The sequence below is a fragment of the Sylvia atricapilla genome, chromosome 7 (assembly GCF_009819655.1).
Source record: "Sylvia atricapilla isolate bSylAtr1 chromosome 7, bSylAtr1.pri, whole genome shotgun sequence".
Taxonomy (NCBI): domain Eukaryota; kingdom Metazoa; phylum Chordata; class Aves; order Passeriformes; family Sylviidae; genus Sylvia; species Sylvia atricapilla.
The window spans coordinates 34,716,946-34,743,559 of record NC_089146.1 but is presented as its reverse complement, the minus strand read 5'-3'; the positions used below and the strand labels follow the sequence as shown (position 1 = coordinate 34,743,559).

At 40.4% G+C, this 26,614-nt stretch overlaps 1 protein-coding gene across 1 annotated transcript in view; it reads right to left on the bottom strand.

The window, feature by feature from the left end:
• The window catches only part of ARHGAP15 (Rho GTPase activating protein 15), a 323,630-nt gene that overhangs the window by 5,211 nt on the left and 291,805 nt on the right, over positions 1 to 26,614 (bottom strand). Inside the window, 1 exon segment of the mRNA XM_066323175.1 lies at positions 18,078 to 18,183. Coding sequence (XP_066179272.1) covers positions 18,078 to 18,183 — 106 coding nt within the window.

Sequence of the window (26,614 nt, the reverse complement as noted above, 5' to 3'; positions counted from 1 at the left end):
CCAAGAGAGATTAAAGGAATGAATTAGACTCCACCTAAAGGAATAAAAATGCTGTATTTATGTCTCTCCTCTCGGTATAGAAACTAACCTTATGGAATTAGGACCCAGCTCCTCTCTGAGTGGGGTATTCCGTGGCAGCCCATTTGTGTGGGTTTTGTACCTTTCCTGAACTGTGCTGGCAACCACTCTCCGAGGCAGAGTTGCTCATCCTGATGGATGACAGGACTGATTTGAAATGTAAGTTCCTGTGAACTGTCTTAATAGGTCAAAGTGTGTGTGCCTCCCATTGATTCCCTTTGCCAATAATTATCCTTAAATTAGCCAATATCTCTTTCCTATCAATTCTCAGGCGTATGCAAATGTTGTAGCTTAAGGACTTGGCCCTGGTAAGGGCTCAGCTGCCTTCAGCTCTCCCCAGCAATAATTCTGTTAACAGGCCTCTTCACTGCACTGGTACAGGCCAGTTTTTATGCAGCAGCCTCCTGACTTCTGCTATTGCAGAGCTCCCAATCAATTTGTTAAAATTTGTCTCTTATGATGAACAGCTTCCAGCTCAACATTTTACGCTCCTCTCCTTCCCAAATGCTGGTTCACAGGAGTTAAAAAATAACAGGTATTACATACTTTGCTTTAGTGACAAGACATTTGGGAAGGAATCATCCAACCTTGAAATAAAATCTTTATTGAAAGCAATTCTACATCCATGCCAGTCAGATACATTGTATGATCAGAGGAGGTGTCCCAGGGGAAAGCTCAGTGCTGTAGACAGGGTTGATTACTTGGACCTCCTGTCAGTTCTTAACTCATTGACAGTGGCTGAGACATTCAGTACAACTTTGTTTTCTTTATTTGGAAGTAAAGTTAATACACTTACCTTAACTGTGCCAAATGTACTGGAAAATAACCTGATAATAAAACGTACTGTCCTAGGAAGTGATAATGTCTGTGTGTGTATAAGCACATTTTCTCAGGGCTTTTGCGGCTGGGTTTTTCAGTGTGAGGAAGGAACCACAGCTAAAACATGATGCACAGATAACATAAACTATCAGGGTTTTTCTCAGCATATTTCCTTTTCATTTAGGGCCTGTTACACACTGTCCTGAGCTACAGATTATCACAACCACATCATCTTATGTCACCAATTTATTTCAGTCCAGCTGCAGTCGTTGCTCTTTGGGAAGAACTTGGGTGGATTTGAGTACTAAAAAGACAAGTGAACTGCAGGTTTGAGAGTCCTCCTAAAGTACGAACAACAATAGGGGTCCTATAACAGATCAAAATCTTGCAGAGATATCCATACCCAGCTGGACACACCTGATGAGGGAGGAGAGAAACCAAAATACACACAGTGTGGAGGAAGAGTGCAGGGCCTGTGTATTACTTAACTCCATCCTGGGAAACTTATGGAGGTAACTGGTGGTAAGGGAGCCCCTGACGCTCTATTTGTGTAAACTGTTCAATTCCTTGCACTGCTACATAGATAAATTTCAAATTTAGCATTAAATTCAGATTCTTGATGTTTTATGAATGCAGACTAAACCTCATTGTCTATGTCCTGGCTGTATGGGTGATTTGCTCAGGTGCATTACAGTGGCATTCATCAGCTGATGAAGCTAAGCAGATGCAAACATCATCAGTGGAGTCCTCAGCTTGTGAGATCTGCCCATTGTGATGGGAACAGGGAGATTTGTGCGTTTGGAACTGAGGCCTGAGGCTTCTGCTTATAGAGGAGCTCCAAAACACTACAATGTCTGTCTTTTTCCAAATGTGCCGTGTGGTTTCCTCTGCAAGAAACAAGCACAATTCAGGGGTCACAGTGCACTAATACAGTTTTAATCTGCTTGCATCTATCTGTGTAAAACATGAAGACATTTTAAATTCCTGTTCGTTCCATAGGTAGAATTTGAAACAATAGCTAGGCTGGTAATAGAGAAACCAGGTCATGGCGTAGGATATGTTACAAGAGGGGTCAGAAATAGTTCAGACATACTTAAGAGCTTGCTTTTGCTGAAAATAGCCTCGATGGCTCCTGGCCTACAGAAACTCCATAGGCTTCCTGTGCTCTGCAGCTGTGGGTTCGTGTTACAGCTCTTTGGGAAAAATCCCTTCTCTTCAGTCGCTCTGGGATACAAGAAGGAGCACTTGATGCTGTCTTCCTCCACAGACCAGGCTTTAAATGTGACCATTGGGTGGCTATATATAGCACCTGGACAGCTGACAGGGACCTGGGGGAGAATGGGCTTCCTCAGGGAATCCCCCACACATCTCACAGCACGAGCCCTTCCCTGGATGAACTGCCTTGGAGCCTGGCCCTAAATGAGAATAATAACTGAACTAACTCCGAACATTGCTTCACAGTTGGCTGCGTAGACTGTGAAAAGCTGAAGAAAGGCATTTATTCTGGCTTAGCCTGGTTTAATAAGAGAACAGTTAAAAATAAAGTCTCCTCAGCGCTGGGTGAACTTTGCTTCCCATGCCACGACCCTGCAGAAGAGCGTGTGGGCTCTTGCCTTTGCACACACCTCACACAGAATGCCTGTCTGGGAGAGAAACACTTTATCTTCTGAGTGGCTGAGGACAGCATGTGAAAACACGTTTAGGTATCTAAAGGTACTGCAGCCTCTAGAGGGGCTTCATTCAGGAAAGTGCTTTGGAGAAGTCCTTCTTGCTCCTCTGCACAAGGGGAGGTGCTCCTGCTCCACTGAGGAGCTGTGAGGGCAATAACAGTTTATCTGCACCTCAGATTTGGGGTTTCTCTGGATATCTTCTGAGTCACAGGAGCTCCAAAGGCAGGAGGGGCATAGACAATAAGGGCAGGAACCTGTCACCACATTGTGGCTCCACCAGAGACCTTGGTGTGGGCAAAGGATCTGGTCCCACTCACCCAAACCAAATTGTATCAAAGAGATAGATTCAATGTCTTTCCCCAGAATCTTCCCTATTGCAAAATTTCGAGGTCTCCTTTTTGGAACACTGATCTAACTGGATGACCTGCTAGGTTCTTCCATTTACTGCACTCTGTCCTCCCAGTTTGGCTTGCTTTTTAATTTTTTTTTTGTGTGTGAATACAAGCTGGTCCTGACTGGTGCAGTTAAGAGGACATATCTGGCTAATCCATGCTGCTATTGTGCCTGCAGTTTGCCTGTTTGGGCACAGCCTTTTGGTAGGAGTCAGCTGAACTTCCTCAAGGAGCATCCTGGGTTCCTCTGGCTCTGATCAAGGCACCCATTTTTGCCTTCTTTAGTAGCCCTGTAGCAGCAAATGTGGCTCAAACAAGAGCAAACCCCTGCTCAAAAGGCACACAGGCACTGAGAGCATGATCCTCTCCTTGGGGAGGAGATCGAAGAGAGCAAAACCCCCTGTGACAGATGTTGGGCAGATGCTGATGCACTTAGAGGTGTTTAGATAGCAGAGTGATAAAGGCAGTGTGTGACTTCATAGAAAAATATGTGTTCAGACAGAAGTATACCACCTAAATGCCTAAAATGTATTTTTGGATGGTGGTGTAACTTCTGCTGTGCTTGATTTTATTTTTTTAATTAATTTTTAATTCTACTTCTGATATCTATTTTTTTTTTCTCCAGAACAACTAGCATATTGTAAAGACCAACCTGTCGTAGGTTCCTGGATGTGTACACTTTTGTGGCCTGTGTGGTTCAGAAGGCAACAGATAGTTTTAAATAAATAAATCTTTAACTTTTTAAATTGCTTAAATATTTTTGTTCAAGAATGCCCAAAGCTACATTTTCTTGTAACATTAAAAATAAAAAGCAGTTAGTAACAATCTCGCTTAAATCACGAATTGTAAATATAGAACCTTTATCATCAGCACAGCACATCCAAAAATGTCTTTGTAAAATAAATCAAATTATATGAGTTAATTGATTCCAGGCAACATCAGCAACTGCAGGTGGAAACTGAATAACAGGATGTTTATTAATGAGGGACTATTAATCAAAATTGACAATATCAATTCCTGTTTCTTTTATTTGAATTCTACCTGCAAAATCCATGTACGTACTCACTGGATTTTAAAATAAAAATTTAAAAGTAAAGAAAACGCTGACACTTGGGATTTTAGCTTTAGATGTAGGGCTATTTGTTTAAACAGCGAAAGGATATCCTAAATCCAATTTGACAGGCAATGCCAAAGATGCCAGTGGTAATTAATTAGCACTTAATTTAGACCACAGAACAACAGGATATGGAATTGGTGCTCAGTGCCATTTCCCCTTAGGCTTCATCTCATGAGGGTCAGGAGTATGGCTGTTGCATTGAAGGTCAGTAAATAAATTGGGGGAACACATTGACACTGGACTTTTCATGATAGATATCCTTCACCCTTATTGCTGCCTCTGGCTATGGCTGATGAGAAAAGGACTACAATTGTTCTGTGAAGAATGTTGTGGTGCCCAGGCTCAAGTGGAGCAAGGTGGTGCCTGAGCTTGGGAGCCAAACAGTCACTGTGCTGGCAGAGAAATACCCCAGCCCTGTGCCTGGGCTGGAAATAAACTCCTCACTGTAGCACAGAAAGCTTGAGGAACTCTGACAGGCGAGAAAATTCACTTAAAAGCAGCCCCTTAAGTTTGCTAGATTTGTGAGCTTAGCTTTAGATTAAGCATAATTAAAATCAAGGGAAGATTTTAAAGTGAGGTTAGAAACTAGGTCAGCAAGGGAAAAAACACGTTTCCTTATTATCCTCTTGTCTTTGTCTTAATAATATTCGGTGCTCCTCCGTAGAGCTAAAGGCTCTTAATAAAGGTGGATTAATGTTATTAACAGCATTGTTTTCTGATGGGGACACTGAGGCTTTGATGTGCTTAATGATGGACAAACAGAAAGAACATGGCATAAAAGCAGAGCCACCAGTTCTGGACTGTAACTCCGTGAGAGAAGCCACTCTGAGCAGCACACCCAAAGCAGAGGGAGAATGGAAAACACACAGGAGACCCTATGGCCCTTCTGCCCAGAGGCACATCAACTGCATTCTTTGGTTTAGATTTACTGTTTTGGAAGGTAGAAAGATGACGAGACTCTGTATTATAATTTAATCCTCCTGCTCCCAGTAAAATTAGTGTACCTGTCAGACACTTCTAGTCTGTCTTCCAGTAACCTCTACCTTTCAAAGGAGGGCCTCAGGTGGAAGGTGTCAGCACTGCCACAGGTATTCAGTGATGTTACAGCTTTCTGAAATCACTTCTCACAAACTGTACCTTACTACACCTAGGTAGTCCAATTTTCTCTGTCCCACAGGATGCTGAACAATGGGGACTTCACTATTTACAGCAGGGTGGCTCTGGCTGCGAATCTCAGCAGCACAGCTTTATGCCCTTGGTCCCCTGAAGGGCTGTCTGCATTGCTACATCATGAAAACACTGAGTTAGACAGTAGTCTCTGCTCAGAAAATGTATTTCGGAAGCCCCAGGTTAAGAGTTATTTTAACTTTCACTTCATCACACCCTTTGCAGGATCTCTCTCTGGGCAGTGAGTGAAATTTTGATTACTCTGAAAGTCACTGGCAAAAAATCCCAGCGTCTGGAAGCCACATCGGAGTCAGAATTTCACTTTATAAGAGCTTAGCTTTTCTCATTTTGGGTGATCTCTGCTTTTACTAAGTGGAGTTACTGCTTTTGACTATGTTCAATCTATAACCTCTTGCAGCCTTCAATTACAGCATTTTGTGCTATAATCCAGTTGACAGCAAATAACTCAGCCCTGGATATGACAGGTTTACTTTCTGACTTAGAGCCCAGAAGGGGCAATTGAGTGGAATTTCAGCCTTGGATGTTGAGCTGTAGACATCAGGCTCAGAAATCCATCTTTGCTTGTGAGTCTAGAGCAGCCCATGAAAAACACAGTTTCACTATCAACACATTGGTTTTGTCCAGTGTCATGAATGAATTATCCAGTTCTGTGAGAAACCCAGTGATTTTTGACATTGAAATCAGAGAATGTGGCAAAGAATTGCATAAAAGTCAGGGAACAAACTCACCAAAATCTTCCTTTTCCCTGAATTTTTATATCATAGAATCACTGACTCATTTTTTAAAATATCAAATCAAAGCATTGTAAGTACTTCATAAATTATTTTGTTTCAAGTCTTTTTTAAATAATGAAAAAAATTCAAATGTTGGCCAATTAACTGCCCCCAGTATAAAATCTCCATATTTTTCATCCTGTATTATCACCATCTTGTTGTTTAAAATGGAAGTCTTTTTGCAGCCAACTACCCAACAGAGATGATTTTCAATGGGATCTGACCTCAACCAGGATTCCTTCTCTTCCAGGTTCAGTTCTGAGCTCTCCACAAGCTACGATTGCAATATATATGCACTGCATTTGTATCAGATTTGAAAGATGCTTTAACATGCCTCCCAGCACCTCGATTGTTTCAGCCCTGATACTGAGCACGAGTAGGATGAATGCAGCTCTTAAATGCACTAGTGAGTATGTGCCACGAGTCTTTGATTCCTTTAAACTTATTTACATTTTACTCGCCCTTGAGCAATGAATTTACTATGTCAGCATTGTCTTTTCTACTTACACTTTGTCTGTCTTGTCCGCTCACCTTAGCTTGATGTTTATTTTTTTGTGCACGTGTTTAGTTCGCTGCACTAAATGCAGGGACTGCCTGGAGTGGAGGATTTTCCATATATTGTGTCTTTCTAAGAAGCATCCTTTGTAGTACTGCAAGTTCTGCAATATTTCCTGGCTTTAAACTAGCTTTGAATTTTCTCATTAGTTCCTTTAAAGTCAAATACCCATTCACACATGTGCTGGTCTCAGATGACTCTGGTCTAACTGCCTTAGATACTTTACAAAGTCTTTTTTCTCTACACAGTCAGCCCTACCTCTCTCAGTAGTTGTATTTCTTTCATCTTTGAAGCTTCAAGTGACCAGATCTGCCAATATCTGCTTCTGTCTGACCCTGAACAAAATCCACTATTAAAAAAAACTGGTGAGAAAACATACATGAGTCTCTTAGACCTCCTAACCTAAACCGTGTTCGACAGAGATTGAAGGATTTAGGAACAACAGGGACAATCTTGCTGTTGATATCAAGGCCCTGATTATCAGTCATCAGTCTTTGGACAACTCACACAGTAAATGGCTTCCAGGACACCTCTTTGTAGGTGCTCAGAAAATGTCTAGCCTGAAGTGAATGTAAAATGGATTTACAAACTTGGAAAGTGCCTCTTTAGCAAACACATATTGTTGTTTCAGGATGCAGAGCTGGATAAACATAATTTAATATGACAAGGAATGGAAAGCTCTTACTTTATAATCTGGAAAGGTTAAGCAGCTCCTCACCATAGAGGCCAGGTGACATCCAAAATGTGTTCAACAGGACTTGAAACTTGCCCTCTGATAGAAATCTCAGGGCTGGCTCTGAGTCCAGAGCAGCTGCAGTGACTTCCATGGGGTAGATGTTCTGAAGGAATGAAAACCTCTCATTCTGATGACACTTTTACGAGACCCTTATCCAGACATGGAAACAATCTGGGTTGTCTGAGGTGGTTAAAGTTGCCTGCTACTACTGCTGCCACAGCCCTGTGGAAATCCTCTCTGGACTGAGAGTTTGAACAAGGCAAACTGATGTTCCCAGTAAACTTCACTTACTGGAAAGCTTCCATATGCTCCAGGGCTGTCCCATATGCCCTGTGCTGATTGTATGGTGGCTGCTGATAGTGTTTGGTGAAGGCCTGTGCTTGGCAGTGTGGATGGCAATGATCTGGGAGGTGAGAACAGTTTCCAGATGGATGAAGTGCTATCCTGAGGTGGTCTGGGGAGCCTGAGTCTAGTGCTGACACAGAGAACATGGTGCAAAAGAGTTTGTGCTTTTTCCATGAAGGTGCTAGGAGAGCTACAGGAGGAGCTGTAAGAATTACAGAACTTTTCTGAATTCCGTTTTTTCTTGGCTTATCTCCATGGCAAGGGGTCTTCTTCTGGAAGACCACAGCAAAGCTCTGGAGAGGATGTGGTGGTGCTATCTAACATCAGGGCCGAGGTGGGTGTAGAGTCCTCAGCTAAGAGGAGGTAACTGGTTGCATCTTGTGGACCAGGGGAGGAGGCAAATTGGCTGGAGAGAGCTGCTTCACAGATTTATGATTTTACATAGCACCATAATGCGTAATGTACAAAAAGATAAATATTTTCCATTCAGCAACATCTTGCTGTATTTTCGTCTAACTCTATAATTTTAATTATAAAGTGAACATAACCTGTATCAAATTATGATTTTGTTAACATATTGAATGAGGACAAGAAAAATAAATACCAGATTTTATACTGTACAGGCACATGAAGGTATAGTAAAAAAATCTGGTTTCCTTGACCACATTGTCATAATATGCATATATAACTGCTTATTGAATCCAGGCTGTGTAGACAACAGAAAGAACACTGGCTCCATACCATCACAATGCATGCCCACAACAAAGAGGAGGAAAGAACAGGCTCTTTCATTGTGTGTTTCTAAGTATTACCAACATAAGGGCTAAAAACTACCTCTGTCTGAAGTGTATCTATACACCCATGCATAAGTTATTAACTGGGCTCTCTCAGCACAGTTGCTGAAAATATTAATATATTCAAATTATATTCTAGCTACTGCAAAAACAGTAGATCAGACAAATGTATTAAAATCTCTTCAGACAAAAGGAGTCATGTTATTTATAAAGTTCCTCTCCCCCGTCTCCTTGCTGGAACACAAACCTTCATTGTATAGAGTACATGAGAATGCAAGATGATCCTTAGATGTCAAAATGTGGCTTAAACTTTGAATGTAATCATAAAACAGTGACTCCAACGCTCGCCATAAACAAATTGTCACTGGCATTATGTAACTTGGACTATTCACAAAGTATAAAAGATGGAAAGAATAAAAGGTGGCTGCCAAACACTATGGGCCAAATCCAAAGGTTGTGCCAAATTGCGCCAGTGGGCTGGGAATTGCAAACCCAGCGTGGAATTCGGATTTACACTCCTTGGGCTGCTTAGAGTGAGATTAAGGCTATTTTTTATTCAGTTTGTCAGCAAGGCAGCAAAGCAGCAACCAGTGGCTTCTGCAGCCCCCCTGCTCATTCTTAGTGGGAGATGGGAAAGTGGGATAAAAGTTTCCTAATTGCCACAGGACCCGTTTTTGTACAAAGTGGCTTTCTGGGCTGCAAGAAGGCACAGTCAGTCACCAGCAATGCAGCCTGGAAAGGGAGGCACCACTCTCAAATCTGGTGGTCTTGAATTTTTTATGTTAGTATTATGTAGGGTCCTGCCTATTTGGGCTGAGACCCTGCCCTCCACCCAGACTCCTCTGGTCTGTGTGAAAACTGATTAATGAGGGAAGACCATTCACCAATGCAGAAGGTCTTGTTTGTGAACAACAACCAATCCTTCATTTATATTTTCCTTCAGTCCAGGCTTTAGGTGTAAAGTATATCTGAAAACAAATGCACTGCACAGATTTAAATTGCAGCTAATGGTTGTGTTAATGCCCAACAAAACTAGGTGGTTGCTCACTCCTGCTTTCCCCTTGCCCTTCCTTTAAAAAGTAAAATGACGATTTTTTTTTTTTCCCCAGCCTGAAATAATTGCTGAAGCAGAGATACTGGTTTAACTCATTATGAATTATTAGTGGAAAAGTGGGTCTCAGAAGTATGTTACATCTGAAATATTTTTCGTCACTTGAACATGTGCCGTCCAGAACTGGCCCTCTTCTACTAGGCACTGGGAACAAACACTTCGCATTCACAGATGCTCCTAATTTGGTGTGGTTTGGAGTGTAATTTAGATCAAACATATCCATGTAAATGAGTCAGGGTTTCTTAATTAGGTGCCTCTAAAGAAAAAACTTGGACCACATCAGTAGGTGTGGGTGTGGTGCCCACAGTACTGGAATCTTTCTATAGATGAAGCTGAGTTTTGTTCAGGCATACTGTAGGTTTTTCTTTCCTTTTTTTTATTTCTTTCTTTCTTTTTTTTCTAAAGCACAATAATAAATCTGCAGATGGCATAGACATAAAGACGCTACTTCAGAGGAGCTGTCTAAAACACTGTCTCTTTGGCAAATGCCTTAAAGTAGGTCATTCTGCTGTGATTTAGGTTTATATTTCATTGCCAGCTTTTTGTTCCCATTACAAGTAGGGTGCATTCCAGTCCACAGATTTGCTCTTCACTTTTTTTATTTTTAGATTGGTTTTTATTTACAAGAATTTGTAGATCTTCATAAGAAAATCACCAATACCCTGTCAGAAGTAGTAATCATGCACTTGACCACAAAAAGAGATGTATGAAGGTGATAGCCTGTAAATATTGGAATGTAAAGTACCATTCTCTGGAAGGAAAAATTGTATTGATTCTCTTAACATGGTGATTGAAATGATTGTTGCCTCTTTTGCAGTGTGTGAAAAAGGATTTGATCTAATGTCATTCCAGAATGCTCACAGAGCAGGGCCCTAGCTGTTCAGGTATCTGCTTTTGCTTTTTATATATTTGCCCCTGAAAATCGTGTATTTTATCGCTTATTTGAAAAAAAAAATCAGAGTCTGTTTTCCCATCAAAGTGCTGGGGGATTTACATGCCAAGCTCTCACTAGCCTTAATGAATTACCTGCATAAATTCCCTTTCAATCAATAGGAGAATAGATCCTATTGTGTTATATTAATTATTTTGCGCAGAACCCTGACATTTTGGCCTTAAAGCCTTTTTTGTTTTGGTTTGTTTTGTTTAAGTTCCAATGAATATCTAAGGAACTTCAAGCAAATTGTTTATTTCAAAACCTTAGTTCTGAGAAAAATCACATATCTTTAGGCACAAATCCGAAAAGCATTGCAATTTTCTCTTTGATGACCTGGTTGTGAACGTTAGTGTGTTAGGGCCCAATCTCCCCAAATAAAATAAGAAAAAAAGGGGAAAGAGCCATTGTAATGCATTGAGCACTCTAATTTTGGCCAACAAAAAAAGGATTTGAGCTGGAAAGAACACTAACCCCAAGCAATATTAAGAGGTTACAAAATCACATAAATTAACTCTGCCGGTGATATTTTGCTAAAGCTGGTGCGAGTGCAAACCAGAAGCAGGATCCTCACGTGGTCCTGATTAACTGAAGAGTCCTTAGCAGTAACCAGCCCTCCCTGGGATGTGCTGGCCAGATGCACACATACACCCACAGCACATGGATGAGCCTTCAAAGGCTTGGGGGGGCTCATCTGGGAGACTGGGGGGCAAGCAAAGAGTGGAAGTGAGAAGTGTTGGCTGTGTCGTGGTGGGGAAGTGCCTCACCCTCTCCATTCCTCACTTTCTTTATCTACACAACTAGGATAATAAAACTTACTGACCTGAAAAGGAAGTTAGGAGATTTAATTAATGTTTGAAAAGCTTTTCTGAGATCGTTTGATATTGAGTAATGTGGGATGAACAATAGGAGCTCTTGGAAACAGGGCCTCTATCTATCAGGATTTGTGTACCACACTCAGCACAATGGTGCCATGCAGCCACAGAGTCAACTGTGTCATAAATATTTAAATTAAAACTATGTTAATTATTTTTATCACTCTGTTATTTGCTGATACACCAGTTCAGTACTTGGTAGCATTGAAGAGTACTGAGTGCAATTATTTGCCTGACTGTTATGAAAAGGGTTTATATTTTTAAATACAGTTGCAGAAATAGGCAGTAGATGGAAGCAAGCGGTGAGAATGTGGCTTTAATTACACATCATGCTTCTTATTAAAAAGAACTAAGCAGTAAGGTATTCTTTGGGGAAGAACTAAACTTTGTAAACTTTCTTATTGCTCAAAGAGCAGGATTTGGCATGACTGCAAAACCCTCAGTAGCAGGTCACCCCAACCCCAAAAATCAAAATGCACAAAGATGCTTCTGAGAGATTGTTTTTTTTTTCCCTCTAACCCAAAATTTACTATTATTCCTGTCCTGTGCACACTTGTGTCTGGTGAATTTTTTCTTGTGTCCACTTACTTCCAAAGAGTGAGTTTAGTAGACTGATGTGTGCTTAACAGAGATTTAATTCTCCTCCTTCCCCCAAAATGAGCCCCGGGAAGCTGTGGTAAGTGGGATGAGTGTTGGCATTGCTCCAGCTCCTTTGTAAAACTCTTCCATAGCTGAGACTGAGAAAAGCACGTGTGCAAAAGCACATCTCACTATATATTTGCCCTTCTCAAGTTAAAAGATGATTAAATCATTTCATGTAAATCTTAAAATGCCAGTCAGGTATACCTGACTCTTTTATGTAACTGGTCAGTCCACCTTCTTAGGCCTTTGGTGAAGGAGGATGTTTCTCCTCCTCACATTTCCAGTAGCTGCTCCCCTAAAGCTTGTAGGAGCACAGTTAAATTTTCTCCCTGCTGTTGTCCCATGGCTGAAAACCAAAAGCTGCTCATGAGTTGCCTGATTACAAAGAAGTCTTTTTTATTCTTTTTATTCAGGAAATAATTTCAACAAATATTCTTGCTTGTGCCTTCATTTAAGGGCTTCTGCACCTTTCTAAATTTGGGCACTTTTTTCCTGAGGGAAAACTTAAGTGCCCATTCCACATTTTGGGTTGTAGGTCTTCCACAGGTTCACCAAATAGATTTTTTTTTTTTGTGTAGTCCTCCATTCTGGGGATTGTTTTTAATTTTCAGTATCTTCTACCTTTATTATTATTATTCTTTTTCTTGGTAGAAAACTTGCATGGTTCTTAGTGTAATCTGTAATCTTAGAGTAAATTTTTTGCTGTGTGAGAAAAGGGTTCTCCTGTGCCTACATTTATTACATGAGCCTGCCTGAAAACTGCTGATATGACATGTAGTTTAGCAAGTGAAAATCACAAATGTTTGCTAGATCTTTCCTCCACCAACTTTGGAGGAAGAAAATAAAAAAAAGTTTGCAGATATCCCCTGCTTAGCATTACTATATGCTGTACTTTAACTTCATTTTCTGGTTTTGCCTCAGAATTCTGGGTGCTGCTGCTGGATTTGTCATCACATTGTCATTGCGTCCTGGTGTGCAGGCTACTGTGGGCTGCTGGCTGTGCATGGCTCTGCTCAATTTCTTTTTTTCCTTAGTTTTTAATAGGTAGAAACAAGTCTGTTTAGTTGCATACAGTTTGGAAAAACCTTGGCTTTTCACAATGTTGCTGCCACGAGTTGTGAGGTTTGATGTGGGGGGACTGTTCCTCCACAGTCTTTTCAGGGTTGGATGTTTTTTCCTGTTCACTGACTTATGAACATGGGGAGAGTTTGTTTTTTTTGTCAAAACAGCTGAAGATTGACAATTATGGTTTTTGTTAAATAATATATTAAAATCAGTGGGTTTGTCTTAGATATATAGTTCTACCCTTGATGAGGAGCATTTTTCCAGTGAAATCAATGCAAACTATTAGTAGTAAGAATGAAGAATTTGGGCAGAGGGGAAAGACAATCAGGAAGAAAATCAACATTCTCCCTCTGAAAGGGCAGAAAGCCTGGGTGGCATCTGAAAATTACTTGCCATGCTATGTAGAGTATGGGGGAAAAAATGGAGCAAAATAAATAGAGTTTCTTAGATTCAAAGGTGAATTAAAACAAATCAGCTTCTGCCTGGACAAGCCAGCCAGATAGGGCACATTAACAGATCCACGTGATAAACCAAGAGGCAACTGCAGAGCTCCCCAGACAACTTGCCTGAAGTGCCTGCCAAGGAGGCAGATGCTGCTGCTGGAAGAATATCTTCCACAGTTGGGCATCTGGGTTCCTCGCTTTCCACGTAAGGGAGAGGGATGGGAGCTGGCCCCTGCCTTCCCGTTTAATTATTTCAACATCCCTTTTATAGTTTTGTAAATAACACACATCCTGCCTTTGTGCAGGGAAATCAGGATCAAGGAGAGAGGTTTTTGCCTCTGACACATCCCCTTGCAGGGGTGTCCACACGGATGGGCACAGCCAGAGCAGAGTTTGGCTGCCCTGTGCTCCAGCCTGGTCAGATGTGACACAGCTCGGGGTCTGGGAGTCGCAGAGCTGCCTTGTGGTGGCACGGAGCTCAACCTAATAAGCAGAGCAGGCTGAGATTCATTAATTTAACATTAATAAGCACAGCTTATGAGCTCAGGCACAGTGCTGTATAATGCAGGCACACAGCTTCTGGAGCAGAGTGGCGTCCGCCCTCGCCAGCTCCGAGCGCAGCGCTGAGGACCCAGCCAGGGTGTTCCTCCTCCCTGCTGTATTTTGCATGAGGGAGAAAAGAGAAGTTTTGTGGTCACTGGAGAAGCCTCTGTGCAAATAATAATAATAATAAAACCTTCCAGGTTTTTAGATTGTGTTGCTGGTTTATGCTGAGCCTTTAAGTCATTTAAACTTCTCGTGCCTCGGTTTCTCAGTAGGTGTGTAACAGCTACCTCAAGGTGCTGTGGTGAAAACCAGTCATAAAACACTGCGTAGAGTGAAATTCTTCTTCTGCCTAACTTGTATTACAATTCTGTGACTATATTTTTGGGTACATACAATGATTTCTCAGATAGGAATTTGTTGTGCTCAGTTCATGTTTGTGCAGAGTCAAGACAAGGTTTCTGCGTCATTTGATGTCCTGTGTGCACGCAAAAAAATGCACCAGAAAGGTGCATCAGTTTTATCTCATAACTGTGAGTAGCTCACTTTTGGGAGTTTGGGAGTAAAAGTCACTGGTGAATAAGAAAGAGGAAAGAGAGGAGACATGTGGAACTGGTGTATGGGGCAGAAATATATGGGCTGTACAGAGCAAGAAAATATTTTCTAAACATGTTTGAGTAGAACAGGCTGTTTTCTGTAGCACTTTATTAATGAAAATCTCTACTCAGGTTGGGTTTTTGTTGTTTCTTTCCTGTGTAAAGTCTATTTGCTCATCTTTGGGAAGAAGCATGAATAGCCTAATAGTAGTTGTGCTCAATTATTTCCAGCATGAGTCATAATAGAGCAATTCCTTATGGAATTAGACTGACAAGAGCTATGTTATATGTCTGTTCAACCCCTTATTTTGTCTATTTTGCTTTTAAGGAGAAGAGATTTAATGGAAAGATGAACAGGGATGTCAGTGGGCTGTGGTTTTTCCTATCAAATGTGAAATCTTGAAAGAACAGGTACTGCAGCCCCAAGCTTTGCTTTTAATCCACCTCCTGTGGACTGCATACTCTGTACTGTGACTTCTTGCAGCTTCAGAGAGCTTGGTTTAAGAGAGATATATGGCACAGGTGTTAATCCCTGCTGCCAGGCCTTTCTCACAGACTCTCTCATCACCTGCTTTGTCTGGGTTTCTAAGGAGGACCCTTCTGAAGTACATTTCTCATTGTTATTTCTGCTTGATCTGGACCTGCTCCTGCAGACTGGATTGCTGCAGAATGGCTCAGGATAAGGCAAAGGTTGGATTCTCTGCTGAGTGTCAGTGAGGCAGATGCTCTCACGTGCTGTATTCAGGTCACAGGTTTAACAGCCCCATGGCCAGGTCTGTATAGCCCTGTTCTGTCTGTCTGACAGGAAAGAAAGGAGTAGTAGAAGAGTAGGAGAAAGAGGGGAATGCCATGGAAACAGCATAGCTGCAATCCCTCATCTTCTCCCCATCAGAACCCCCTTAAAACCAGTTCAACCCTGGGCAAGAACAGCCATCTCAACCAGCAAATGTAGAAACAGCAGTAATATGGCTCAAATAAAGCCAGTTCAGTTATTTTTCCAACTAACCAGAAACGTTTGAAACTCCTGTGATTTGCCCTGAAGAAGGCCTGTGATCAGAGAGGGTGGTGCAAAGGGGATACTGATGCTCCTTTGCCGAAGAGTGTCCCCAACATTAATATAACTCTACATTTTGTAAGCTCTGCAGACAAGTTGTGTTTCCTAGACTGACCCAAACAAATGCATATTGTCTGTATTTGTGTAACATGACCATCACATCATTACTGAAAATGAAAGTGCACCGCTTCGTTCTTATTTATGGAGCCATGAGATCATTCAGACTGACCCCTGTCTTTAGCACCAACAAGTTCAAGAGAACACATATGTTTTATTTTTAGGGGGGATTTTTTGTGCTTTCAATATCTATTCTACTGTTGCTTCCGTATCAATGGAGCAAAGCTTATGGAATAACCCTGTCTTTTCCTGAGGATGTGTTTGAGGCAGAGAAGAAGATTGACCTTCTTCAGAGAGACTCAGACAATTACTCCCCTAATGCTTAAACCCCCAAATGGCTCCACTCTCATGTTTTCCTGCCTTCCATCACTCCGTGCCACTGTGTTGCCTCATAATGCACTCTGCATTAAGAATTATTGGTATTTTATTCCCTCTATTTTAGCAGTTCTATTTTTCCTTTTTATTTTCTTTTCTCCAAAAAAACCCCACCAGTGTGGGTCCAGTTTTGCCAGTTATTCTACACATCCACAGCATTGGTGTATTCTACACATCCACAAAATTGGTGTCCCAAATAGATTATGCTCTAAAAAGCTAAGGCAGACAAAGGAAGTATTATCATCATTTTGTAAACAAGGAACCAAGGCACAGGGAGATTAAATGATTTACCCAAGGTCACCCAGAACATCCGGTCAAAGCCAAGAACTGAACCCACGTCTCCTGAGTCTCAATCAAGTGATTTAACTATGAGATCAAAGACTTATTGTCTATACCTGATATCTCTCCCTTAAGACACGGCAACAAAACTTTTTCAGGTTAAGATCAATGCCACACAGAGTGCTGTAAATTTTGTATATGGCATATCAGTGCTGACAGCGTGTACCCACTCCTTGCACTCATGTTCTTCCCAGGAAATAATTTCCCTTATTATTCTTCCATTGCCAGTAATAAATTATCATCCTTCTCTAGATAACCTGCTGAAGGAGAGAATGTGTGCACACAGTACATCAAATGAACACACAGAAAACTGTTTTTCTGCAAGGCCAAACTCAGTCATTTTATGGACTGCTTAAAATCCTTCCATGCTTAATGAAATGGGGACATTGCCGTAACTATGTGGACTTCATTTTGCTATTTCAGCTGGAAGCTGCAAAACAAGATAAAGGATCTACATCTCTTACATGCACATGCCAAGAAATGATCACTATAAAGGCATCATTCATTATAAGCTCAGAGTGGGCTTTGATTTGGAGCCTTTATCACTCCCTCACTGGGATCAGTATATCATTCCTGGGATGAAATACTTCTCTGTGCCTTGATGGGGCCCAGATCTTGATGTCCCTTCAGTTTTAGGGGTAGTTTGGCTGAAAAAGGGCTGTAGAGAACAGCACGGGTTGTGCCAACAGCAAGGAGGAATGGGGTCACAGCTCGCTGCTGAGGCCTCCCTGCTCACCCTGCAGGTCAGACATCTCTAGTGGGTGTCTGACTGAGCCGTGTGAGCTATGTACACCTCTGCTGTTAATGCCATGAGGCACAAGCAGAAAACCTGAATGTGACATTCTGGGTTGCTTTTTTTTTTGGTTGGCGTGTCCTGCAAAAGCAGCTCAATGAGTGTGGAAACATCAGGGGAATGATGAGGAGCAACCTCACAGGGGTTTTTTGCTGTCTCTGTGGTATCTCAGCAGCTCTAGGAGAGCAAAGATGCACTTCCAAGTATCTCCTCAGCATTGCTGAGGTGTTCTGTGTTGTCACAAGCTCCTTCTGAAGGACAAGAGCACTCACTACGTTTTCTTGAGCGAGGCTGTTTCTGATCTCAACACAGCACAAGAACAGTACAGGTGATGGAACTGCAGGGACCTCAGTGTTGAAAACATGATCATCCAAAAGGCCATTCCTGGGGAAATTCAGCCAAACTGGGTGAATGCAATCTAGAACATGCTGAATTTTCCCAATTCAATGGACCTGTGACATGGTAATCCCAATGTTTTTGACCGCATTGAAGGGAACAGAATTGTCCTGCTTTCTACTCAAATTAAAATTTGGAATTTTGCTTAGACATCCTGATTTTTTTGTGCAGGAATAGGATATACATAGATACCATAAATCATGCTTAGTTTTGTCAAAGACTGTAATTACCTTTTGTGTTTTGGAATATATTTCCAATAGGATTAGGACACCTCATACCTATTCCTTTTCTTTAAACTATTGATCTGTCAGTACCACGGTTCTACTTACTTCTGTAGATGTTCAAAAAGGATTTTCATCGTGTCATAGTTGGGTCTAGGGAGCTTCTTGACCAGGTTTCTTATAGATTTGATGCGAGTGGCATTGTCCTGGATTTCTTAGGGAAGAAAAAAAGAAAATAACCACTTGAGTGCCACATTAAGACATTACTTTGCACAGTGATGTAGCTGGTACCTTATAAGGAAAGTCATCATGAGTATGTGGTTAAAACCACAACATTTCATACCTTCTTTCACCTTAATAATAAAAGTAGTTTGCAAAGATTAAAAATTCTCTGTTAATCTTAAGAAAGCATTTACAAAAAAAAAAATTACTTATAACTTATTTTATTAAATTGATTAGACCATATTCCTTGGATAAAATACCCCCAAGAACTGAGAGACCCACATCTTAAATGGAATTATCCTTTGGAATTACATTTGTCCAGTGCTGCAGTTTCTGTGATAAGTCCACTTCCTAGGTAATTTTTTTTTTATTCATTATAATTAAATCCAGTATATTTATGAATCTCTGTCTTTAACATCCCATCATATTTGGAAATATAAAAACTGCTATTTTTTTAGTAGTTCATCCTTGTGAAAAACTATTTTGAAAAACTATTACACTGTAGCTATTTTCTCATACCTATAACAACTCACAACTGGAATTTCTGCCGGAAAAAAAATTGTGGTTAGAACTTAAAATTAGTAATAAAGAATGCAGCACTAAGGGCTTTAATCGCACCTTTGGGGTGATAAGAACAGTTCTGCCATTTCTGTTGAGGTATACCTTCCTGTTTCACCATGATTCATAGTTTTGTGGGAAAGGTTTGGCTGATATTTTCATCGATTTGTCTAAGATGTTGCAACTAAAGCAAAGCCATGTACAACTGTGCTTTCATTTAGGAACAGATTAGATAAGGTACCAGTAGGTCTGACGTAGGGAAAACATCTTGCATGTTACATGCCCCAGATAACCTGAGAACACTTTTCTGATCTTATCATCTATGATTTAATTATCACCTATCATTCTTCGTATATGTTCCTGTTTAATATTCATATTACCCTAGCACTCAGAGATCTCAATCAGGATTAAATCCCAGTTGCAGTAGGTGCTGCATAAGCATACGTGGTGATTAGTGACTTGATTTAAAGGTTGCACTAAAAAAAAGTTTCAAGCTAAAATTTTCTTGCAATCAAGCTTAATTTAAAAATTCAAATCACTAGGATAATATTCCTTCCTCAGCATGTGTTGCCAATTCCTGTTGAGATTAATACTTCATATCCACAGATATAGATGTTTATATTGAAATTGTTTTCAATTTTTACCGTCATATTGACATAGAAGACAAAGACCTAAAAGTAGGCAGTACATAGGTATTAGTTTCCAGTAAAACAATCAAACAAACAAACAAAAACAACAAAAACTTTCTTATGGACTTGTTCTATGGGAAGTCAAGCAACTGACAACAGTGACAATGAAGCTGAACACAAATGAAGAGCACACTTTCTGTATTTCTCTCTTGTTTTGGAGTACACTTTCTGTATTTCTCTCTTGTTTTTGTTTGCCCTACAAAACCCCTTAACTTCTGAACAGCACAACCTCCCCCAGCTTTGTAGTGCAGTCATCCCTTGATATTTTCTGTCACAAGCCATTACTGTTGCTCAATTTTGTTGTTCTGTGGGTGAACTGCCCAGTGGAAATAGGTCTGAAGCTACAACCAAAAATTACAAGAAAGCTGCAGAAGTTAATTTATTATAGCAAGGGGGTGAAAATTCTCTGGGCTTTTTATTTGTGCTTCTTGGTGTGTGTAAATAAAATTACAAGATCATTTGGTTTTGAAAAGTCCCCCAAGATCATTGAGTCCAACCTTTACTACAGCACTGCCAAGTCCGCCACCAAACCATGTCCTGCAGTGCCACATCCACATGGCTTTTCAATCCCTCCAGGGATGGTGACTCACCCACTGCTCTGGGCAGCCTGTTCCAATGCTTAGCAATGCCTTTAATGAAGAAATTTTTCCTCATACCCAACCTAAACCTCTCCTGGAAGTACTTGAGGCCATTTCCTTTCAATCTGTGACTTGTTACCTGGGAGAAGAGACCAACCTCTACCTTGCTACAACCTCCTGTCACTCACCAGCCCTGAGCCCCAGACCCTTCCCCAGCTCCATTGCCCTTCCTTGGCCATGCTGTGACAGGACAAGTCATGCCAAGATCTCACTAGATTAGTTGTATTTATATTGGGGCTGCCTTGCCTCTCCAGCAACTTCACAAACAAATTTTCTCAAGTAGTTCAGTTTTCAATTCTGGGTTTTTTAAATTAGTTTTGTTGGTTTGTTTTGTTTTTTCCCTTGAGAATTCAATGGGCATGAGTGGAAGTGAGACCCTGAGGCAGGGGCAAGCTCAGTGGAAGGAAAGGCTCACTCTCTGTCTGTTGCAGAATAATTTACAAGGAAGTGTTGTACAGTAAAAGTTTATCGTGTTCTTTTGATGCCAGTGTCTCTGCTCTGTGCTGATTGACACGGATACCAGATAGGGAACCACATCCCTGCACCCTCTGCTGCTCACAAAGGCTGCAATTCTTTGTGAGGTGTATATGTAAAAGAGATAAAATAGCTCCCCCCATCCCCCAATATTAATTTAGTAAAAAAAAAAAAGTTATTTATTGAGAGAATGGCAAAGGTAAAAAGCTTTGTTTTAGAGCTTACATTACCAATGCCATCTGTATTGGAACATAGGGGATATTTAGGTTGGCAATAAAGCACAAAAGTGATAGAAATTTTACACAAAATTATGTTTTGCATCGGTCTATTTGTTAATTGTTAGTCTATGGTAAAAGAAGAAAAAGCAGGCAACATGTGGTAACTTTAGTCAGCATTTCTGAACTGGGAATGATAAACACCTCTGCCTGGCTCTGGCATTTATCAGTACTGAGATATTATTACCACATAGAGTCACAGCATGGTTACTGTTATCATCAAAAAAAAAGAGCCAGCTAATCTTAATGGTTTGTAAAGCCGTTACCTGCACTGGTCTGACATTTATCATGATCATTTTACCACATGAGTCCTACATTGCAAAGGTATTTTATCTGGAAGGGACATCACTATGAATTATTATTTGCAGCTAGGTAGAAAATTGTATGTTGTAGATACCTTTTCTCATTATAAATCACAGTCACATTTCACCATTTCCCACACAAAGCTGCTGAGCCCAGGCTTTTTGCCGTAACACTCACTCTTGCTCCCTTTTATAGTTCCATGAAAATATTGGGTACTCTTTCATTAAAATGGTTGATATCAGTGAGGTTTTTTTTTTAAATGCTCTATACAAGCTTGATTTTTCTCTAGTATAAAAGAATTTGTTTTTCCACTTGAGAAGCTGAAGAGGATAAACTGTTCATTTTTTTTATTAAAGCTTACTCTCGCTTCAGTTTTTGTGGCTGGGCTTGTCTTTACTCTTGACCTTGTTGATGGAATATTTAACAGATCAGATGCAAGATCTTATGTTTCATTTGCAATACCTATGTATTTGCTTTATTTCTGTAATGCCTTCAGTTCCACATTCCTAGAAATTTTTGTCTTTCAGATCCCTGAGTAAAATGATTTTTAGGTTTTTTTTTTTTTTGTTGTTTTTTTTTTTTTTTTTTTAGGTTTTTCTCTTTACCTTGCTCAAGTGGAGGGAATGAAATCCTTAAACATGGGTTTTTACAAATAGGTGGGGAAAAAGTTATCCCCCTTCCCTGTGCTGTATCAAGAAGCCCAGCAGTGCAGGGTGAAAAAGAAAGAAAACACTCTGAACAGCTGTTAAATTCTCCAGCTAAGTCTAGAAGAGGAAGCAGAGCAGTTGTGATAAAAATAAACAGTATTTGGTTTAATTACATTCTTTTTATTTTAAGAATTGGTGAAAATCTGAGGGGAAAAAATCATTTTGGGAAGTTAAATTCTCTTTTCCCCAGGAAAATTTTGGGAGGGCATGTCATAATAATCATATATATCAAAAAAAGAATGAGAGGAGGGCTAATCCTCTTTGCATTTTTGGGGGAAATTTTGGGAGACGTAGGGGATAATTTCAGCAGATCAGGATACTCTGAAGTGAATCACAGATGGTTTTGCCGTATAAAAGAATCATAGAAAATATATTTAGAATTTGGGTTACTGTCTTTAAAAATAAGTCTGGCTCCCTTTAACAGAGCAAAACCGTGGGGATGCTCTCTTGTTTATATCTAAATGAAGAATGCACTGAAAAAAAAAAAACCCCATCTTACTATTATATAAGCCCTTTTGTAAATGAGCTTTGGATAAACATTTGGGCACAGAAGAAAACATGACGTGTCTCTAACATTAACAGTGGCTGGGTAAAAATGAATGAAGAAAGTAACCTTTAGCACTCGTGTCCATAAAGAATACTTAAGCGAATCCCACTGAATCTTTCTTTTAATCATTAATTTTAAATGGACATAGATGTTTACAACAAGCCACTTTGTTTCAGAACAGGAAGTCCAGGGTTTATCTCCAATAACTCACGGTGGCTAGGAAGGGATGGATGTCTCTAACCTGACATGCATTCTTTATTTTGTAGGGTACTGGGGTCTGACCCGTGACCCTCCTCAGACCTGCTGCATTATTCATGTCTGATTTACTTTGTATAGTTTCACTATAGTGCCCATTTCCCGTTTTCCAGGCATTTTGGTAGCTTGTGCATGTTTAATGTTAAATGCTTCACATTAATGCCTAATTTTATCACAAGCCATGGTTTCTTTTTATGCTTTCGAGCCTCACGGCTGAACTGCTGAAAAAATCCCAGTGATTTATGATCCTGCATAAAATATCAAACTATTGATCTGCCACCTTTTGTTGTTGTTGGCTTTTTTTAGGCATGGTTTTCCCTGATTTTCTTACAGGCTCTTCTCACCTTGTTCTGTTTTTTTGGATAAGATTTCTGCTGTGGTTAAAACGTCACACACTGTTGCTACAGCAAAATCTGTCTGCCAAGAGTTTTTCCAACAATTCTCAACTGATTCAGCTGCCGAAAGAAAGACGGGTCTTGTCTGAGGTCTTTTTATTTTTTTATTCCTTTTTTTTTTTGTTCCTTTTTTTTTTTGGTTGCTTATTTCATTCCTTTGATATTTTTTTTTATAATCAGAACGGGGTGGTTTAGGTGGATTTTCTAGTGTTAATGAAATTGTGAGACTTATGGCGCTGGCTACAGCCAGCCGGAGTGTGGGCAGACGCTCTGTGAGCTTCCCCACTGTGCTGCTGTGCAAGCATCCCCGCTGTTATGTTTGCTATAGTTTTAATGTCTGTGAAAAATTCCTGATGCAACTAAATTATGTTCTGCCCTCTTGTTTGTATAAATAAACACCCGACTTAGCCAATTCATCTCGCTCTTGCCCATTTTAGAAGCTTGCTCTGTCACACAATGCTTAACCCCAGTCCTTGATAGCTTTGGTGTTATCAGGGAATGAAAACTTGCTTAAAAGAGAGTACTCTGTTGGCTTAATTTTTTTTTTTTTTTTCCCCAGACACATCAACTGCCCAAAACTCTGCTTTCGTTTGGTAAGTCTTCATATTCTGGAAGTCATGCTGGCTAAGATACACGAGTTTTAATGTATTAATATATAAATCACTTATTCATGCCACTTTTAATGTCAGGATATTTTAATGTTACTGCATGCAACATAAAAGTCCCAATTTTAATCACTTGCAGTACACTGTGGCAATCCTCTATTGCAGATATATTGTAAAATATTTTCTTGCTTTAAAAAAAATCTATAAGAAGTGTTGAAACTAACTAATATTAGCTATAAAGAAAATAAGCAATTTGTGATCCGAATTGATTTACTTTTTTATTCATGCCTCAGAATTAGTTGTTGCAAAAGAAAATGAGAATTGTGTGAAACGGTTCTATCTGGGCAATTGATAAATTTACCCCGTGTAATATAAAGTGGAATTTGCAATGAATATTCATACAACTTTTTGCGATCCACTAGCAAGACCCAAGACAATGAGTTTGCAACTCACTCCCATTTAACAAAAATATATGTGGAATTAATGGGAAGAAGCAGCACTTAGAAAAGTTAAACTTTAATGTATCGAACTCCAGGTGCCAGAGTTTGAGGGAAATAACCAATAATAGTCATTTTTTACATATTTGATGGGACTGATTATGCAATGTGCAACTCTAAATGGCTTATAGCACATTGTAGCATGGTTCCATCCCATTGGCTACAGTAGGGTGCAGGCAGATGGATGACAGTGACAAGGAGAGAAGTGCTTTTGCTTAGCCGTGCATTAAGATGCCATCCAGAAGCTCTGTGCACTGCAGACACTTCATTAGGATGCCAGGATAATGGTAAACTACCACTCAGAGTGACACCCCATTTCCTGCTTACTGAGCTCTCCAACCTCGGCAGATGTCAACAATCTCACAGTGCTACAGAGCAGACCTAACTTTCCAAGCACTTTGACTCCAATTTTTTTCCCTTAACAGTGCCATACATTACATGCAATATGTAACAGCAAGTACCAAACAGAAAACAAAATTTGCTGCCCTAATTATAACAAAGCAGCATCTGACTTAGGTACCGCATGCCCAGCGTACATATGACCAGTTAGGCGGCAGTGGAGAGGAATGAACCTTGTCAGTCGATTTTGGGGGTTAATTAGACTTAGGGCTTTGCTAAAGGATAGTCTGATCCAGACTGAAATGACTGTGTTTCACCTCTGAGTTCCATTGTGCAAAAGGGAAAATGTGGTGAGCTCTTTTCCTGGTTTTTCACACACTGCGAGAGCCTCGTGCGGGGTTTTCTGAGCAGAAAGAGCAGAGTTGAGCATCTGGACGGGGTGATATTTCCTCTGCAAATGCACAACTCGAGGCCCTAACGCACCTCCCCAACAACATTTAAAGCCAGAAGAGAAGCTGAGCTGAGATGCTTGACCTGAGCTCCTTTCCGAACACAAATAGTTGCTCACATTTCCAAAAAAAAAAAGTCTTCAAAGGCAAAACCAGCATGCACCCCTTAGCTTTCTAATTTAATTGAATTTCTTGAACCTATTGGTGTGTGATTATGCATGTCTTTAAAATCAAGAATCTTGCTTATTCTATATGTAGGTATTTTGCTCCCTCTTTTTTGTTTTATTTTGGCCAGAGAGGTGACTTCACATTGGTGCTCTGCCTTGCTACAGCAGTGGACCATCACTACTTATTTCTGTTGAGTGAAGTGGTACATGACACGACCTTACTGGCAGCTCCTGGAATCCCTGCTCCTCTCTCCTGTACAGCCTCCTCTGGCCCCCACTGAAGATGGGCTTGCATTGCCATCCCTCTGATCCTCATCCGTGACATCCAGACTTCCATGTCATTGTGAACCTGGATAGTGGGAATGAACAAACCTGCAGCAGGGTCAAAGGATGCACGGGGCTGAGGAGGCAAAGTATTTCTGAGATTTCACCTTACAGGAAAATTAGGATGCTGAATAGGAACTGTCCCAGAACAATCACAAAGTCGGGGCCGTATCACATTTATTCAGCTGTTGTCTGTTTTCCCCAGGCAAAATTCCCACCAAAGATGTCAAATGCACTCTGACTTTCCTCCCTGCTCCCTTGGCATTGCCACCAAGAGGAGGGATTGGGACCCTTGTCCGTATGCCAGGAGAGATCCCAGGAAAAGGAAAACTGGAGATGTCTTTTAGGTGTTTAAACTGTAAATTTCTATGCGTAAAAAGAGACTTTTAAAATATGCTAGAAAAAAATTTTACATATTCATTCTGGTATTTTTGCTCTGCTCTGCCTAACCTTTAGTATATTAACCTCCAGCAAAAGAAGGAAGCAAAGAAGTTCATTTCTCAGCTGACCCATATGAAGGGGTTAAAAGGATTCAATATTTTTAGTAATCAAAGAAAAGCATACATTTTACTTTTCCTTTTTTTTTTTTCTTCTATCATTAAAAAAAAAAAAGTAAACAGCATCTCCCCAAGGGAGATTTAGATTTGAAGACTGTTCATTATATCATTTGAATAAGACTAGACCTGGCCTTTTGACTTTGAACCACTACCAAATTTCAGGCTGTGAGGAAATTGTTCTACATTTCCTGACAAATTGAGTTAAGCAGACATTAAGTGGGCTTTAAGAAAACAAATGGCCATCTTTATCACAGGTGGACACTGATGGCTTAATGGGGCCTGGGCTGATTGTATCACTTCTAATGGCTTGACGGGAAGCATTAGGGTTTTTGCATAAAGAACTGGCATTGCGAACCCTGCTAACACAGACCTGTCAAGCGTTCTGTATCCCTTTGTGCATGGAAGCAGATGTTTGTATGTATACTATGAACTGGCATTAGAGCAAGCGACAGATGCCTGTATGAATGCCAGGTTTGTGAATTTTTACAGCAGGAGCATGTTCTGAGGAAGTGCAGCCCTGCCCTCTATCATAGGTAATTCCCAGTGGAACTTGCTAAATCCCAGCTATGTTTTCATTATTTGGTTTTCCTAGCAACTGGATGAATGTGTCTGTCCTGAAAATGCGAGCGAGGAGAACGCTACCA